This window comes from Gigantopelta aegis, chromosome 5, assembly GCF_016097555.1.
Source record: "Gigantopelta aegis isolate Gae_Host chromosome 5, Gae_host_genome, whole genome shotgun sequence".
Classification (NCBI taxonomy): Eukaryota; Metazoa; Mollusca; class Gastropoda; order Neomphalida; family Peltospiridae; genus Gigantopelta; species Gigantopelta aegis.
The window spans coordinates 25155918-25172364 of NC_054703.1; the positions used below are offsets into that span (position 1 = coordinate 25155918).

The window sequence follows — 16447 nt, forward strand, 5'->3', positions numbered from 1 at the left end:
TCTCTTTCCAGCCAGTGCACCACGACACACACACGCATACATATATACAAACACATATATACACACACTCTGAAACCCATCAAAACCGGACAGCCATGGGACCAAGGAAAGAGTCCGGTTTAGACGTTTCTGTACTGAGGTCAACCGTTTGTTGGTTGGTGTTCTCTACTGATATAGTATCTAATAAAACTGTCTTAAAACGGACACTTTCGAACTTTCGAATTATATTAAGTTTATCATCAAGCAATAATTCAACATGGTGGCTTTTCGCTGCCCAAAGTAAATACTAAAATGAAACGCTGTTGACAAATTTTCTACCAAGACACACACATGTACACACGCACACACACACGCATGTACACACACACGCATGTGCACACACACAATGTGCACACACATACACACGCACACACATATACACACAAATTGTATTTACATGTGTCAATATTACATATATGTGTGTGTGTACATATGCCCCCCCCCCCCCCCCCCCCCCCTCCTACTCTGGTGTTTAACATTAATAATGAGCCAATTGGCAAATTCCATACTTTTTGTTGCTGTGTAAAATCCAAAACCATACTGTCTGTTTATCAAATTGTGTTATGTTTACAGATAAAGTGGTCTGCTTCAAAGACAAGATGATGATCAATATCTACCCGTACAGTCCGTTGTCGCCTACTTCGAGGATATACTTGTGGGATACTCCACTGTGTAAGATATCAGACGACTACAACACAATGAGCGTAGATCAACAGGCTTTCGTAGGTGGGAGAGCCAGAGAAATCGACCACGACAGCGACGCGGTTTGTGGATCAGCCACCATGGTTGACGATGCGGTAAAAAAAAACCACAATAGTCTTAGTAGCCCGAGTAGGGGAGTCTGGGGCACGTTGAGTTGTGGGGCACGTCAGGGGTTCAAACATTTTCAAAACAATTACTTGCCACAGGGCAAGTGCCAATCAGATATTCACTTGCCCCATATATTTTTCCACTTGCCAATACTTCTTAAAAGGACATTCCTGAGTTTGCTGCATTGTAAGATGTTTCCGACTAATAAAATATTTCTACGATTAAACTTACATATTAAATACATTTTCTTGTTTAGAATATCAATTTCTGTATATTCAATGTGTTTCTGGTCGTCTTAATATTTGGAAGAAGCCCAAACTGGATTTTGTCTTCAAATAATTTCGTACGTACGAAAAAAAAATATTTTAGGAAATAAGATGAAATTTAACCTAGTACAAATATTAGAACGATCAGAAACACGTTTGATATACAGCCACTAATATTTTATGCAGAAATTTTTTGTTTGATATGTAATTACAATCGTTAAAAAGTCTGTTAGTCGATAACATCTTAAAAATTGCTGCAAAGTCAGGAATGTACCTTTAAGGTAACCAGTTGTGTTAAAGTGCTTTACCTGAACAAAAATAATTTGATTTGTCCCTAAATGTACTTTATTCAACCATCTTCATAACCACCATACTCCATTTATTAATGATATTTTGTAAAAATAATTGAATTATGGCAATGGTCCATAATTCAAAAACTAAAACTGCCGAGAGGGTTGACATGGATTTCACTCCATCATGGTTCAGTTAAGGTGATGCGATAGCTAGATTTGGTTTCCAACAATTAATGTAATATTTAGTTATTATCCATTTTTAGAGAAATAAGGTCCTTAAATCTGACAAGTATGCCTTTAAAATCATTAATAACTACAATTAGACTATGAACTGCGTGGATGGTACGTGGTGGTGGTTTGTGAAGGTACCGTGCTTGGAGCACGTTTAGTCAGGTTTGGTCGCAGCAGGTTCAGTGAGTTAATTACTCAACCTGCTACCAGCCTCATTGGCGTCGTGGTTTGGCCATTGGTCTACAGGTACTGAGTTCGGATCCCAGTCGAGGCATGGGATTTTTGTTCCAGATACTGACTCCAAACCCTGAGTGAGTGCTCCGCAAGGCTCAATGGGTAGGTGTAAACCACTTGCACCGACCAGTGATCCATAACTGGTTTAAAAAAGGCCATGGTTTGTGCTATCCTGCCTGTGGGAAGCGCAAATAAAAGATCCCTTGCTGCTAATCGGAAAGAGTAGCCCATGTAGTGGCGACAGCGGGTTTCCTCTCAAAATCTGTGTGGTCCTTAACCATATGTCTGATGCCATATATAACCGTAAATAAAATGTGCTGAGTGCATCGTTAAATAAAACATTTCTTTCTTTCATTTTTTTTCTCTAAAAATGAATAATAAATAAAAATTACATTAATTGTTGGAAACCAAATCTAGTTATCACATCACATCAAATCACTTCAACTGAACCATGGAGTGAAATCCATGTCGTCCCTCTCGATTGTTTTAGTTTTTGAATTGTGCACCAATGCCATAATTGAATTATTTTTACAAAATGTCAGTAGGATGGGTCAGTTTTGATTAGTTTTCTGTTGATTTTGTGACAAATCTCTTCATATGATAAATTATTTGTTTTGTTTTACTTGTTTTAATGTCGGAGATGATTAAATTTGTTGATTACGTTTGCTGGGGTGATCGAGATTTGTTTGATAGTATTAAAATAAGAGGACAGATTGAGTCAACGTGCCCTGGTCTCCCCATCCAGGGCACAATATTTAACGAGTGTTTGATAGTGTTTTGTCTTGCCGTAATGAGTGCCATAACCATCCACGTGTCAGTCAGTACTAAGGCTAGTATATCTTTATATATATATTTTTTTTTTCTTCAGGCTGGCAAGATCACATTTAAACGTGTCTTCTATGTCGGCTATAACACAGATTACTCTTCATCCCTGGATGAGATTCTGACTGCCGTCTGCGAAATCGATAAAGAGAACCAACAAGTCACGTCCAGCATTGAGATGAAATCACTTGCAAAGTAGGACATGGTGGTGGTAGTGGTGTTTTGTGGTAGCGGTGGTGCTGGTGTTTCTAGTGGGGTGGGGGGGATGTAGGGCCTGGTAGTTATAGATGTATGATGGGTCACAATGTCTATCAATTTTTGGCATATATTACAAACACAAAACATAATGAAATATGAAACGCATACATGTACATAATTGCAGCTTAAAATAATAAAAATATATATACGAGACTGCAACTTAATTTAAATAATAAAAATACATACGAGACTGCAGCTTTAAATAATAAAAATATACCCTAGACTGCACCTTTAAATACAAATATATAAGACTCTACAACTTTAAATAATAAAAATGAGATTACAACTTCAAATAATAAAATAAGTGTTCCACCTAATCGAATACTGGGTAATTGAATATTACCCTAATTGCTATATTTTTTTAAACACCGAACCATTTACTATCATTTGTATGCAAAACAAGCTGTTTAACTGAATAGTCTGATCAAAATCTGCATATTTGCAAAACAAAATAGGAGAAACGCAATTTAAAATGTGTTTAAATTCAACAAAATTAAGCATGCCTTTATTTCATGTTAAAAGATTGCTGCTTTAATGAGTGTTTTTGTATTTAGAGATGAGCTGTTGGACTCTGATACGACAGACGAACTACTGCCAGTTTCTTTAAACATAGAAGCTGCCGGCAGCCCTCTAAGCCAAGGGGCCACTGTGGACGTGGGACAAACACTCTCCTTTACGTTCTCTGTCGACTCGAGTAAGTCGGTCATCAGTACGATAGATAGATAGCGCGGATTTAGGATTTTTGAAAGGGGAGGTCCAAATCGGGAGGCGGGGGTTCAAATGTGAAATTTTTATTAAGCATTTATAACAGTTAATATAAATCAAGTTACCCCTTAAAGATTATGGGCGGTTTTGAAAATGGGGGGGGGGGTCCAGATCCCTACTGTAGGGGGGCGGGACGTAGCTCAGTGGCACACCACTCGCTGCGCAGTTGGTCTGGGATCGATCCCAGTCGGCGGGCCCATTGGGCTATTTCTCGTTCCAGTCGGTGCACCACGACTGGTATATCAAAGGCCATGGTATGTGCTATACTGTCTGTGGGATGGTGCAAATATAAAAATATCCCTTGCTGTTAATCAAAAAGAGTAGCCCATGAAGTGGTGACAGCAGGTTCTCTCAATATCTGTATGGTCCTTGACCATATTTCTGACGCCATATAAAAATGTGGAGTGTGTCGTTAAATAAAACATTTACTTTCCTTTCCGCTACTGTAGATCTATTCTTTTCTCTGGTAGGGGCAGGACGTAGCCCAGTGGTAAACCATTCGCTTGATGTGCCGTCGATATAGGATCCTCGTCGTCGGTGGACCCATTGGGCTATTTCTCATTCCAGCCAGTGCTCCACAACTGGTGTAATAAAGGCTGTGGTATATACTATCCTGCCGTATAACCATAAAATAGTGTGTTCAGTATGTCATTAAATAAAATGTTTCATTCCTTCTCTATGGTATGCATTCATTCTGTTTATCTTTGTTGATCACTTGTATTAGACACCAAATAGCCGTAATTTTAAGAATGTGTAGCCGTAATTTAAGAACGTGTAGCCGTAATTTAAGAACCGTAATTCAAGAATGTGTAGCCGTAATTTAAGAACGTGTAGCACGTGTAGCCATAATTTAAGAATGTGTAGCCGTAATTTTTTTAAGAATGTCCTCGTGTATCGATCAATACAAATACCCCTTTGCTTGTTTTAGCCTTCAACGCGATGCTGCTGGATGGTGTGAAAATAGAAAATGGAAAACTCTCAAGTGATGCAGATTTCCAGTCTTTCACCCTGCTAGACACTGGGCAAGTTTATCGAGACACGTGTGCATGCATGCGTGTGTTAGTACGTGTGTGTCTTTGTGTATGTATATCTTGTGTGTGTGGGTTTGTTTGTGTGTGTCTTGAGCTCGTTGATTAATATAGGTAGAGAGCATTACCGAAAAATTAATTTTAATAAAAATAAATTTAATTAATGTGCTTGCTTTAATAAATGAATAGCAATGTATATAATTATAATTAATGATTTCAAAAACTTTTTTCAGGTTTTTGTTTACTGTTGTACATTGTGTGTGTGTTGTGTGTTGTGTGTTGTGTGTGTGTGTGTGTGTGTGTGTGTGTGTATATGTATATGTATATGTGTATATATATATATATATATATATATATATATATATATATATATATATATATATACCGACATAACATAAGTGAATGGGTGAAATGATAGTGAATGTTTTATTTCAATTAACGTGTGGGGAAAACATTTTGGGGTGTGTATATCAATATCTAGTGTGTACACCATTTGGATGATGCATGCTCGACACCTTGATGGCATACATTTGATTAATGTACGTATGGTTGCCCTGGGTATTGCCCGCCATTCATTCTGAAGGGCTACTGCAAGCTGGGCCACGTTGGTGGGTGCTGGGTCCCTGGTGCGTGCTGGGTCCCTCGCGTACACTCCGCCCAAGAACGTCCCACAGGTGCTCTATAGGGGACATATCGGGGGACTTGGCGGGCCAGTCGATTGTCGGTATGCCTTGTTGTCGTAGGTAATCGGTGACTATCCGAGTGCAATGTGGTCTGGCATTGTTGTCTTGAAATTCAAAATTTTTGCCAATATTTCTCGCCACTGGAACAACGACAGCATGCAAAATTTGGTCCAGATATCTCTGGCCAGTCAAATTTCCATTAACAGTAATCAAATCTGTTCGCCTGTCATGTGTGATCCCTCCCCACACCATGACACTACCACCCCCATACCGATAATGGTCTAGAATTGTAGCCCGGGTATATCTCTCGCCACTACGTCGCCAACGTTGTTTTCTGCCATCTGTGAATCTGAGGCAGAACCCTGATTCATCTGTAACGCCATTGTCGCACAGTCCGTCCCTGGTGTTGCCTAGCCCACCGTAATCGTTGCCGCCTATGGTGCGCTGGTACGGTCACACCCTTCAGAGGACGCCCGCTTTCACGCGGGCTTTGTAGAGTCTGTTCTTGACAGTCGATGTTGAAATTTGCCTTCCTGTTATTGTACGGAATTCACTATTGATAGCAGCAGCCGATTTGAATCTCTTGCATAGAGCAATTAATGTTATGGTACGATTTTTGTCGAGGTGTCGTCTTTTTAGGCCTGCCACGCCCAGGTCTTGATGCAACCCCACCAGTTTGACGGTACTTATCCCACAATCTAGAAATTACTTTTTGATTTACCAAACATTCATACCTCCCTCTATCATACCATTCGTCTCTTCATTAAGGTATTGTCTTGGGGCCATTTTCACGCATGTGATTACCTCACTTGCATCGGTGATTGTGAGTTCCACGATAAGCACATACACGTGATCTTCTGTGTGCACGTGCATCACATGCTGTTCATGCATGATGTGAAATTTCATTTTGATGAAGCGTTCAGATGCAACACCACTGTATTGTAACAATGCATGTCAACGATAGTTACATTCACATCAGTCGTTCACTTATTTTTTGTCGCTATTATATATATATATATATATATATATATATATATATATATATATATACCGATATAGATATAGACATACATACTCTCACACACACGTATATACACACGCAGATAAACACACACACATATATACACAGACAGACACACACACACACACACAGATGCACACAGACACACACTCGGTGTGGGTTCCACCTAATGAATACCAGGTAATGGAATATTTGCAAAACAAAATAGCTATAAGCAATTTAAAATGTGTTTAAATTCAACATAATAAAGTATGCCTTTATTTCATGTTAAAAGAAGTTGGAGTTTAAAATAAATTACGTAAGCACTAATCACCAACTGCTAATCCACTAAAAATGTGCGTGCGAAGTCATCCATCTTTGTTATGTCACGTGACTCGGCCGGATATCGTAAGCCTGTATTAAAGACTAGTAATTGATAAAACGTAAGTGTTGGTTAATTGTTTAGGCCATGCATTAACACATTTTCTTGTGTGGGATTTTCTTGTTTATTTTAGCTAATTGGCACACAAAGGGATTATTGGCAAATAAGAGTTAACTTTGAATTTTGTTGTGTTTAGCTGTGAACGTGAGATCAATTAATGTTTACTGCTGGTTATAAAATCATTAAAAGACTATACTCTATTTAGTGACGGAGTTGTCGACTGGCTATTTTGCATCGACATACCATCGATGTCCCAGACTGCGTTCGGCTAACGACAAAAACACTAATACGGTACATGAAATAGAATATATTACAATCAGTTAAGGAACAAAATCAACAACATGGACATAAAACGAATCTTATTCTAGTAAACAAAAGTGTAACACCATACAGTAAACTGGAAATGATGGTAGTTTGTGTTCAGGAACATGAATTTGGAAAAATAACCTTTCCGCGCATGCAGTTCGTTATTTTTTAAACCCATGCATGATCAAATAATGTTTCTTAACTATACACATTTGACGAACATTTTTTGGGGGTATTATTATTCAGGGACATACCCTAGTTTTTAAACACTTAAGGCATATTTTTTACTATTAGAGCCGTTTTTCATAACTAAAATCGTACTTTACCTAGATTTTGTTTAGATTATCTATTTCCATACATTCAAAGTGTTTTAGGTCATCCTGGTGTTTTTTAATATCACAAAATGCATTAGTCATATTTTTTAAAACGCATGCACGTCTGAGAAGTAATGGTTATAGAGTGAAGTTGGTATATTTTTAGAGTGTAATTCACCGTTTCAAAGTCAAGACTCGTGTTTCACTCAACTGTAACTTTATTCAATTTATTTATTTATGGGCTGAAAGTACACTATAAAAAAATTACTAAAATTTAGTTTCTCAGGTGTTCTGGTACCATCCGGTCCGCATTTTCCCCAACACCCATTGCCAATACTTTGTCAATGCAGACAGTGAATAGTTTGTAAAATATAATTTTTCTAATCACCTGATTGTTAACACAATTTATACTCAAAATCATACATTTTTTTTTTGGTAAATGAAAATGTTCTCGAACTGTGAAGAAAAATCTTGCAAATGAACGACAGACGGACAACGAAGCAGATGTTGATTGCACACAAGAAAACAAACAAATGGATTTGGAAGAATAAGTTAGGGATGTTGACGATATACTTTAAACAAAGTACACTATATACTCATGCAACAGTTGTCGTTCTGCTTTTGTGACTGACGTTTATATATTATTTATGGTTTAGTTTGGTTTTCTGTTTGACGATTACTGGCGGCAATTTATTCCTGACCCGGCAATTTATTCCTGACCCGTCAATTATCCTAACAAATGCATGAAGGAAAAACAAAACACAACCATTCAGGTAACCGATTCTTTCATTTTAACAAACTCATAAAAGTGTAACGTTTAAGTAGTCGAGGTTAATCTCGCAAATTTTACACTGTTTACACCACGCTGTTACGATGCACCAAATACCAATTTAATATTAAACGGAACAAAGTGGTGCAGTATCGACTGCAGAAAAGCAAGCACATTAATTAAATTTATTTTTTGTTAAAACGTGCTAACAAAATGACTTGTCGCAATTTATAAATATTTTTGGCGGGAGCCGCCATTTTTGCAACTTTGTTATATAGTACCTTTAATGTTGCAGGTGCCGGGTCGGAAGTACTCACTCTGACATCTGGGTTGATCTACCGAAAGGTGCAAATCCGCTAATTGTTGATTTTGAATTCAAAGCGTTTATCTTCACCAAGTCAACAATGCTGAAAGTCATCTTCAGCATTAAAGTCTGTTTGAACGCGGGCGATGCTGTTTGTACACACGTATGTATCCCATAAAATATAGTTCTATTCTTTGAACTAGACGTGCATGTATAATAGTTCGTCTTTGAACTACTCAATGTATGTATGTATGTCTTTGAACTATATAGTAACTCGCTTATTTATCCCATAGAATATAGTTCCCGTCTTTGAACTATATGCGTACATTTATATATTTAACAAGAATATAGTTCCAGTCTCTGAACCACTCACATATGTATCTCACAAGAATATAGTTCCTAGTCTTTGAGCTACTGTATCTCTCAAGAATATATAGTTCTAGTCTTTGAACTACATGCGTATGTATCTCACAGGAGTATAGTTCGTTTTTTAACTGCGCGTGCGCGCGCACACACACCCACACACACACACACACATATAGAGATACGGGGGGGAGAGATATTAGTATGTTTTTGTAAACTCTGCGCACAACTATAATTTCAGTCAGCCATTACTTGATAATAAAATGACGTAAGAATGACACGTCACTAGTACGTTTGTTGAAATGTCAAACGTAGTGCCCATGACCTCTTATTAATTTGCATCTAATTTATAAAGTTATCAAATTAAGAGTGAGTGAGATCTGAAAAATATATAGACCTACTTTGATTACACTGGATATGCAAGATATTAAATAATAGCCAAGCGATTTTATAGTAACTGTTACACATTGATAAAATATGACAAACATTTTTTATACCTACAAACAACAACTTATTTAGTTACAAATACACATAAATTAGGGGATAATTTAAATCTGTGATGTTTGTGGACGTTAATGCTGATTTGGACGTTAATGCTGATTTTACTATAGCAAATTAAGTTTTACCGGAGTGGACTATAGGTTTCGTCTCTGCCCTTCTGTTTGTCTCTCCGACACAGTATTCCACATCTTTTTCCCACAATGCCTAAAGATATTGATCAGAAATTTTGTGTACACCAACTGTTGCAGATCAAATCTGACTATCATGGTGATTTACCCATTTCTTTCTTTCTTGTAAAATGTTGTAGGTAGATTGTAACGGCGCTGTATCAGCAGGAAGACGAAAACGAGACTTGATTGACACCACGAACCAGACGACCGTGCTCGAAAGAACTTTCTACGTGACGTATCCAGATATATTAGGTAAGATCAAAGGTGCAGGAGCCAATTTCACAAAACATCGCAGGTGTACGTCTGCGACTGTCATTTGTGCCGGGCGTACATTTACACAGCATCTATTTCACAAAACATCGCAGGTGTACGTCTGCGACTGTCAGTTGTGCCGGGCGTACATTTACACGCATCTATTTCACAAAACATCGCAGGTGTACGTCTGCGACTGTCAGTTGTGCCGGGCGTACATTTACACGCATCTATTTCACAAAACATCGCAGGTGTACGTCTGCGACTGTTAGTTGTGCCGGGCGTACATTTACACGCATCTATTTCACAAAACATCGCAGGTGTACGTCTGCGACTGTCAGTTGTGCCAGGCGTACATTAACACGCATCTATTTCATGAAGGGGCGGCACGTAGCCTAGTGGTAAAGCGTTCACTTGATGCAGGATCGATCCCCGTTAATCTCTCTCTCTCACTCTCGTTCTCTCTCGTTCACTCTCTCTCTCTCTCTCTCTCTCTCTCTCTCTCTCTCTCTCTCTCTCTCTCTCTCTCTCTCTCTCTCTCTCTCTCTGTCTCTGTCTCTGTCTCTGTCTGTCTGTCTGTCTGTCTCTCTCTCACTCTCTCTCTGTGTCTGTCTCTCTCACTCACTCACTCTCTCACTCACTCACTCTCTCTCTCTCTCTCTCCTCTCTCTCTCCCCCTATCTCTCTCTCCCCCTATCTCTCTCTCTCTCTCCCCTATCTCTCTCACACTCTCACACTCTCTCTCTCTCCCCCACTCTCTCTCCCCCTCTCCCCCTCTCCCACACTCTCTCTCTCTCTCTCTCTCTCTCTCTCTCTCTCTCTCCTCTCTCTCTCTCTGTCTCTCTGGGCAGGACGTAGCCCAGTGGTTAAGTGCACGGTCTGTCTGGGATCGATCCCTGTTGGTAGGCTATTTCTCGTGTAACAAAGGACGTGGTATATATAACTATTCTGCCTGTGGGATGTTGCATATAAAAGATCCCTTGCTAATCGAAAAGAGTAGCTCATGAAGTTGCGAGAGATTTCTTCTCTCAATATCCGTGGTCTTTAACCATATACCTAACGCCATATGACCGTAAATAACACGTGTTAAGTGCATCGTGAAATAAAACCCTTTCATTCCTTTCTATTTCATGAAGAAAATACATCATTAAGGAGAGTGGAGCATTTCAAGGACGAAGGGAAATGAAATGCGTATTTCTAACTATTTGTTGTACTGTAACAGTAATACGAATTGTGGTTTAGTCGTAGATTTACGTTATACGTGCAAAACTAGGCTTACAAATGTTTTATGAAATTGGGCTCAGACCTTACTTTCAACCCTACAAAATGGACACTAACTTATAGAGAACCTACAAACCTGTAACACATTTGGATAAAATGATAAGAGAAGCTAAAATCTGATGTTTAAATAGGGAAATATTGTCTAAAAATAACTAGAGCTAGTCTCGATAAACCATTACTTCTCGGATGAACAAGCGTTTTTAGAATGATAAAAAATGCATTTTGGGGTATTACTAAAACCTGGATAACCAGAATCACTTCAGGTGTATGAAAATGAATATTCTGTGATATCAAAAGCTGTGGTATGTACTATCCTGTCTGTGGGGTGGTGCATATAAAAGATCCCTTGCTGCTAATCAAAAAGAGTAGCTCATGAAGTGGCGACAGTGGGTTTCCTCCCTCCATATGTGGAGAAAATCCTTGAAATTCGGGCAAAAACAATAGAACAATTCAGGCGAAATGAGCTGGCCTGAACACACTTCACCACTTTCCATCATTCTAACCACACAATTAGGTTTAGGCCCTAATCTATGTAAAAATGAGTTGTCATTTGTTTGCAAACCTATATAGCTGTCAGGCAGTACTGCTAATATGAATAAATGTTGTAATCCAGATTCGGACACTTTGATTAATTCGGGCAAAAATCGGCCTGACCCACTTCAGAAATAGGAACAAGTACACCTATGGTTTTGTTATTGTTTTGGGTTTGTTGGGTTTGTTTCTTTTTTTGTTAGGGTGTTTTTGTGCATGTTTTTTTTTTCCGACAGGGGTGGGGGGGTATAACTGGTTTAGTGGTTTAAGTTTGGTCTGTAAATGGCGGGTTTGAATTACAGCACTGACGTCCATACTCTTCACTAATGGAGATCATTTCTTGATGGTTGGAATTGTACCACCTCTCTGGATCCATTTAACTGATTAGGTTTGTTATCGTTCCAACCAGTGCACAATGACTGGTCAGTCCGTGGTATGAGCTTTCCTGTCTGTGGGTTGATGCTACTAATGAAAAAAATGTACTGGGTTTCCTCGCTAAGACTATATTTCAAAATCACCAAATGTTTGACATCCAATAGCCGATTATTAATTAATTGTATGCTCTAGTAGTGGAGTTATACAAAACAAAACAGGTTTTTTCTGGGGGGTTTTCTAAGATTATAAGTAAAATCAAATGTTTGACATCCAGTAGCCTATGATTAATAAATCAATGTGCTCTAGTGGTGTCGTTAAACAACAAACTTAATGTTGATGGTATATTTTGTTTGCTACTTTCAGAACTTCAAAACGTGACGAATACGGATGGGCTTCTCGGGAAACTGGAGTGTGAGACCAGTGTGGCCATGATAGGAGGTCTTGGGGCGTTAGCCCTAGTTGTCATTCTTTTACTGCTCGTCTTGTTTATTCAGTGGCGCGACCATTCAAGCAAACATAGTAAACAGATTAATCTCCCCTACCTTCCGTCAACACGACCACTCTGAAATTCAGAACAATAAAAGCATTGAACCCTTAATTTTGTGAGTTATATTTTAATTTTATATTTTAATTTTTTGTTTTTACTTTAAGCAATCTGAGCACTGACGTAGAAATCGGGGGTGGGGCGGGTGGTGGTGGTGGAGGGGTTGCAGCGATGGTTTTTATATACATGTATTTACAAATGTTTGCATGCGTCTTCGCCCATTTTTGGCATCTTCCAACGCCCGTGCCGAGTGAAATCGGCTCTACTGGTCTACCAGTTATAGTTATTAATCAATCAATTTCAATTCAATTCAATCAGTTATTTCTATATATGAATTCGACATGAAAAATATCAACACCAAGGAAAGGGGAGGGGGGGTGGGGGGAGGAGAGAAAACAATACATATTATAATGGTTACAATATTCTAGCACAATTATAATTTATATACTAGTAACAATACTTAACAAGTGACTAATGTCGTTAGGTAGGAATGGAATAGAATTGAAATGTTTTATTTTATGATGCACTCTACACATTTTATTTAGTTATATGGTGTCGGACATAGTTAAGGACCACACAGTGGTACAGCGATCACCATATGCGCAATCGATCTAGGATTGATTCCCGTCGGTGGGCCCATTCGGCCATTTCTCGTTCCAGCTAGTGCTCCACAACTGGCGTAACAAAGGCCGTGGTATGTACTATCCTGTTTGTGGAATGGTACATATAAAACCGGCGTCTTGGTAGGCCATCGGTCTACAGGCTGGTAGGTACTGGGTTCGGATCCCAGTCGAGGCATGGGATTTTTAATCCAGATACCGACTCCAAACCCTGAGTGAGTGCTCCGCAAGGCTCAATGGGTAGGTGTAAACCACTTGCACTGACCAGTGATCCATAACTGGTTTAACAAAGGCCATGGTTTGTGCTATCCTACCTGTGGGAAGCGCAAATAAAAGATCCCTTGCTGCTAATCGGAAAGAGTAGCCCATGAAGTGGCGACAGCGGGTTTTCTCTCAAAATCTGTGTGGTCCTTAACCATATATCTGACACCATATAACCGTAAATAAAATGTGTTGAGTGCGTCGTTAAATAAAGCATTTCTTTCTTTCTTTGTCAATACAGACAGGCATAATTACATTCATACCAGTGAATAGATTGTAAAATAAAAAATTTCTAATGAACTGATTACTAACACAATTGATACACTCAAAAGTTTACTTACTTGTATGAAAAGACCACTTTCACATTTCACTACGCATGTGCCAGTTGCGGGGTAACTCGAGGACACGAATTCGCGCAAAAATAGACTTGTGGACAAGTTGGTGGGCATAGACAATGGGAGGCCACGCAATAGGAATGTGAATATCTCCATGACTAATTATTCTATCGGTAGGGAACCCGAAAATTCTGTCGACATCCAACAAGACTTATTGGAGACATTTGTGAATTGTTGCTTATCACGAAATAAAAATAAATAAATTTGGTTAACGCCCGACAAACCATCGGTTCGGATTCGTACGCAGTAGATATCGGATATAGGCTGAAATAATATTAATGTGTGCGCGCATGTATGTATGCAGATATTTATTGTATTTAACATGATTTAAATATTTACAGATAAAGACATTTAGGATTTATTTAAAATTTTGTTCAGTATTTGGAATAAAATAAAATGATACCTGTGAAATTTGAGTTTACTACTATATAACATTAGAATCAGGCCCGTAGGAACGATATCTGTAGTTGGGGGGAGGGGAGGGGGCACAATCTGTAGTGGAGAGACAATCTAGTTGGTTGTGTGGGGGGGGGGGGGGGGAGAGGTGAGCCATATTTTAAACCGGGTTTATAAGTGGGGCTACGGTCCCTCCTCGGACTTCTTGGTTCTTATTGAATATAGTGTCAGGCTTTGAACTACATGCATAAGTATCTTATTGAATATAGTGGCAGTCTTTGAACTACATGCGTATGTATCTTATAGAATATAGTGCCAGTCTTTGAACTACATGCGTATGTATCTTATAGAATATAGTACCAGTCTTTGAACTACATGCGTATGTATCCCATAGAATATAGTTCCATTCTTTGAACTACATGCGTATGAATCCCATAGAATATAGTACCAGTCTTTGAACTACCTGCGTATGTATCTTATAGAATATAGTGCCACTCTTTGAACTACATGCGTATGTATCTTATAGAATATAGTGGCAGTCTTTGAACACTAGTACATTCGTATATATCCAAGAATATAGTGCCAGTCTTTGAACTACATGCGTATGTATCTTATAGAATATAGTACCAGTCTTGAACTACATGCAATCCCATAGAAATATTAGTTCCATTCTTTGAACTACATGCGTATAATCCCATAGAATGCATAGTGTCTTTGAACTACCTGCGTATGTATCTTATCTAGAATATAGTTCTTTTAACTACATTTATGTATCTGATAGAAGTGCCAATCTTTGAAACTACTGCGTAGAATTTGTGTACCAGTCTTTGAACTGAACATGAATCCCATAGAATATTAGCTCCACTTTTACATGCGTATGATCTAAAATATAGCCAAACTACATGCGTATGAATCCCATCATACATGTTATGAACCACTACATGCCGTTCTTATCTTATAAATATAGTTCCATTCTTTGAACTTGCGTATGAATCCCATAGAATATAGTACCAGTCTTTGAACTACCTGCGTATGTAATAGAATATAGTGCCACTCTTTGAACTACATGCGTATGTATCTTATAGAATATAGTGGCAGTCTTTGAACTACTAGTACATTCGTATATATCCCATAGAATATAGTGCCAGTCTTTGAACTACATGCGTATGTATCTTATAGAATATAGTACCAGTCTTTGAACTACATGCGTATGTATCCCATAGAATATAGTTCCATTCTTTGAACTACATGCGTATGAATCCCATAGAATATAGTACCAGTCTTTGAACTACCTGCGTATGTATCTTATAGAATATAGTGCCACTCTTTGAACTACATGCGTATGTATCTTATAGAATATAGTGCCAATCTTTGAACTACATGCGTATGAATCCCATAGAATATAGTACCAGTCTTTGAACTACATGCGTATGAATCCCATAGAATATAGTACCAGTCTTTGAACTACATGCGTATGTATCTTATAGAATATAGTTCCATTCTTTGAACTACATGCGTATGAATCCCATAGAATATAGTACCAGTCTTTGAACTACCTGCGTATGTATCTTATAGAATATAGTGCCGCTCTTTGAACTACATGCGTATGTATCTTATAGAATATAGTGGCAGTCTTTGAACTACTAGTACATTCGTATATATCCCATAGAATATAGTGCCAGTCTTTGAACTACATGCGTATGTATCTTATAGAATATAGTACCAGTCTTTGAACTACATGCGTATGTATCCCATAGAATATAGTTCCATTCTTTGAACTACATGCGTATGAATCCCATAGAATATAGTACCAATCTTTGAACTACCTGCGTATGTATCTTATAGAATATAGTGCCACTCTTTGAGCTACATGCGTATGTATCTTATAGAATATAGTGGCAGTCTTTGAACTACTAGTACATTCGTATATATCCCATAGAATATAGTGCCAGTCTTTGAACTACATGCGTATGTATCTTATAGAATATAGTACCAGTCTTTGAACTACATGCGTATGTATCCCATAGAATATAGTTCCATTCTTTGAACTACATGCGTATGAATCCCATAGAATATAGTACCAATCTTTGAACTACCTGCGTATGTATCTTATAAAATATAGTGCCACTCTTTGAACTACATGCGTATGTATCTTATAGAATATAGTGCCAATCTTTGAACTACATGTACATGC

General features: G+C 38.3%; 1 protein-coding gene across 2 annotated transcripts in view; it reads left to right on the forward strand.

Moving 5' to 3' along the window:
• The window catches only part of LOC121372880 (EGF-like domain-containing protein 1), a 28954-nt gene extending 16319 nt beyond the window's left edge, over positions 1 to 12635 (forward strand). For both annotated transcript variants that reach the window (XM_041499322.1, XM_041499323.1), the window contains 7 exons: positions 613 to 836; positions 2742 to 2890; positions 3508 to 3647; positions 4647 to 4740; positions 8556 to 8727; positions 9736 to 9850; positions 12401 to 12635. In XM_041499322.1, the coding sequence (XP_041355256.1) occupies positions 613 to 836; positions 2742 to 2890; positions 3508 to 3647; positions 4647 to 4740; positions 8556 to 8727; positions 9736 to 9850; positions 12401 to 12603 (1097 nt within the window). In that variant the 3' untranslated portion in view covers positions 12604 to 12635. The remainder of the gene's footprint in view (positions 1 to 612; positions 837 to 2741; positions 2891 to 3507; positions 3648 to 4646; positions 4741 to 8555; positions 8728 to 9735; positions 9851 to 12400) is intronic.
• Positions 12636 to 16447: the final 3812 nt, after the last annotated feature.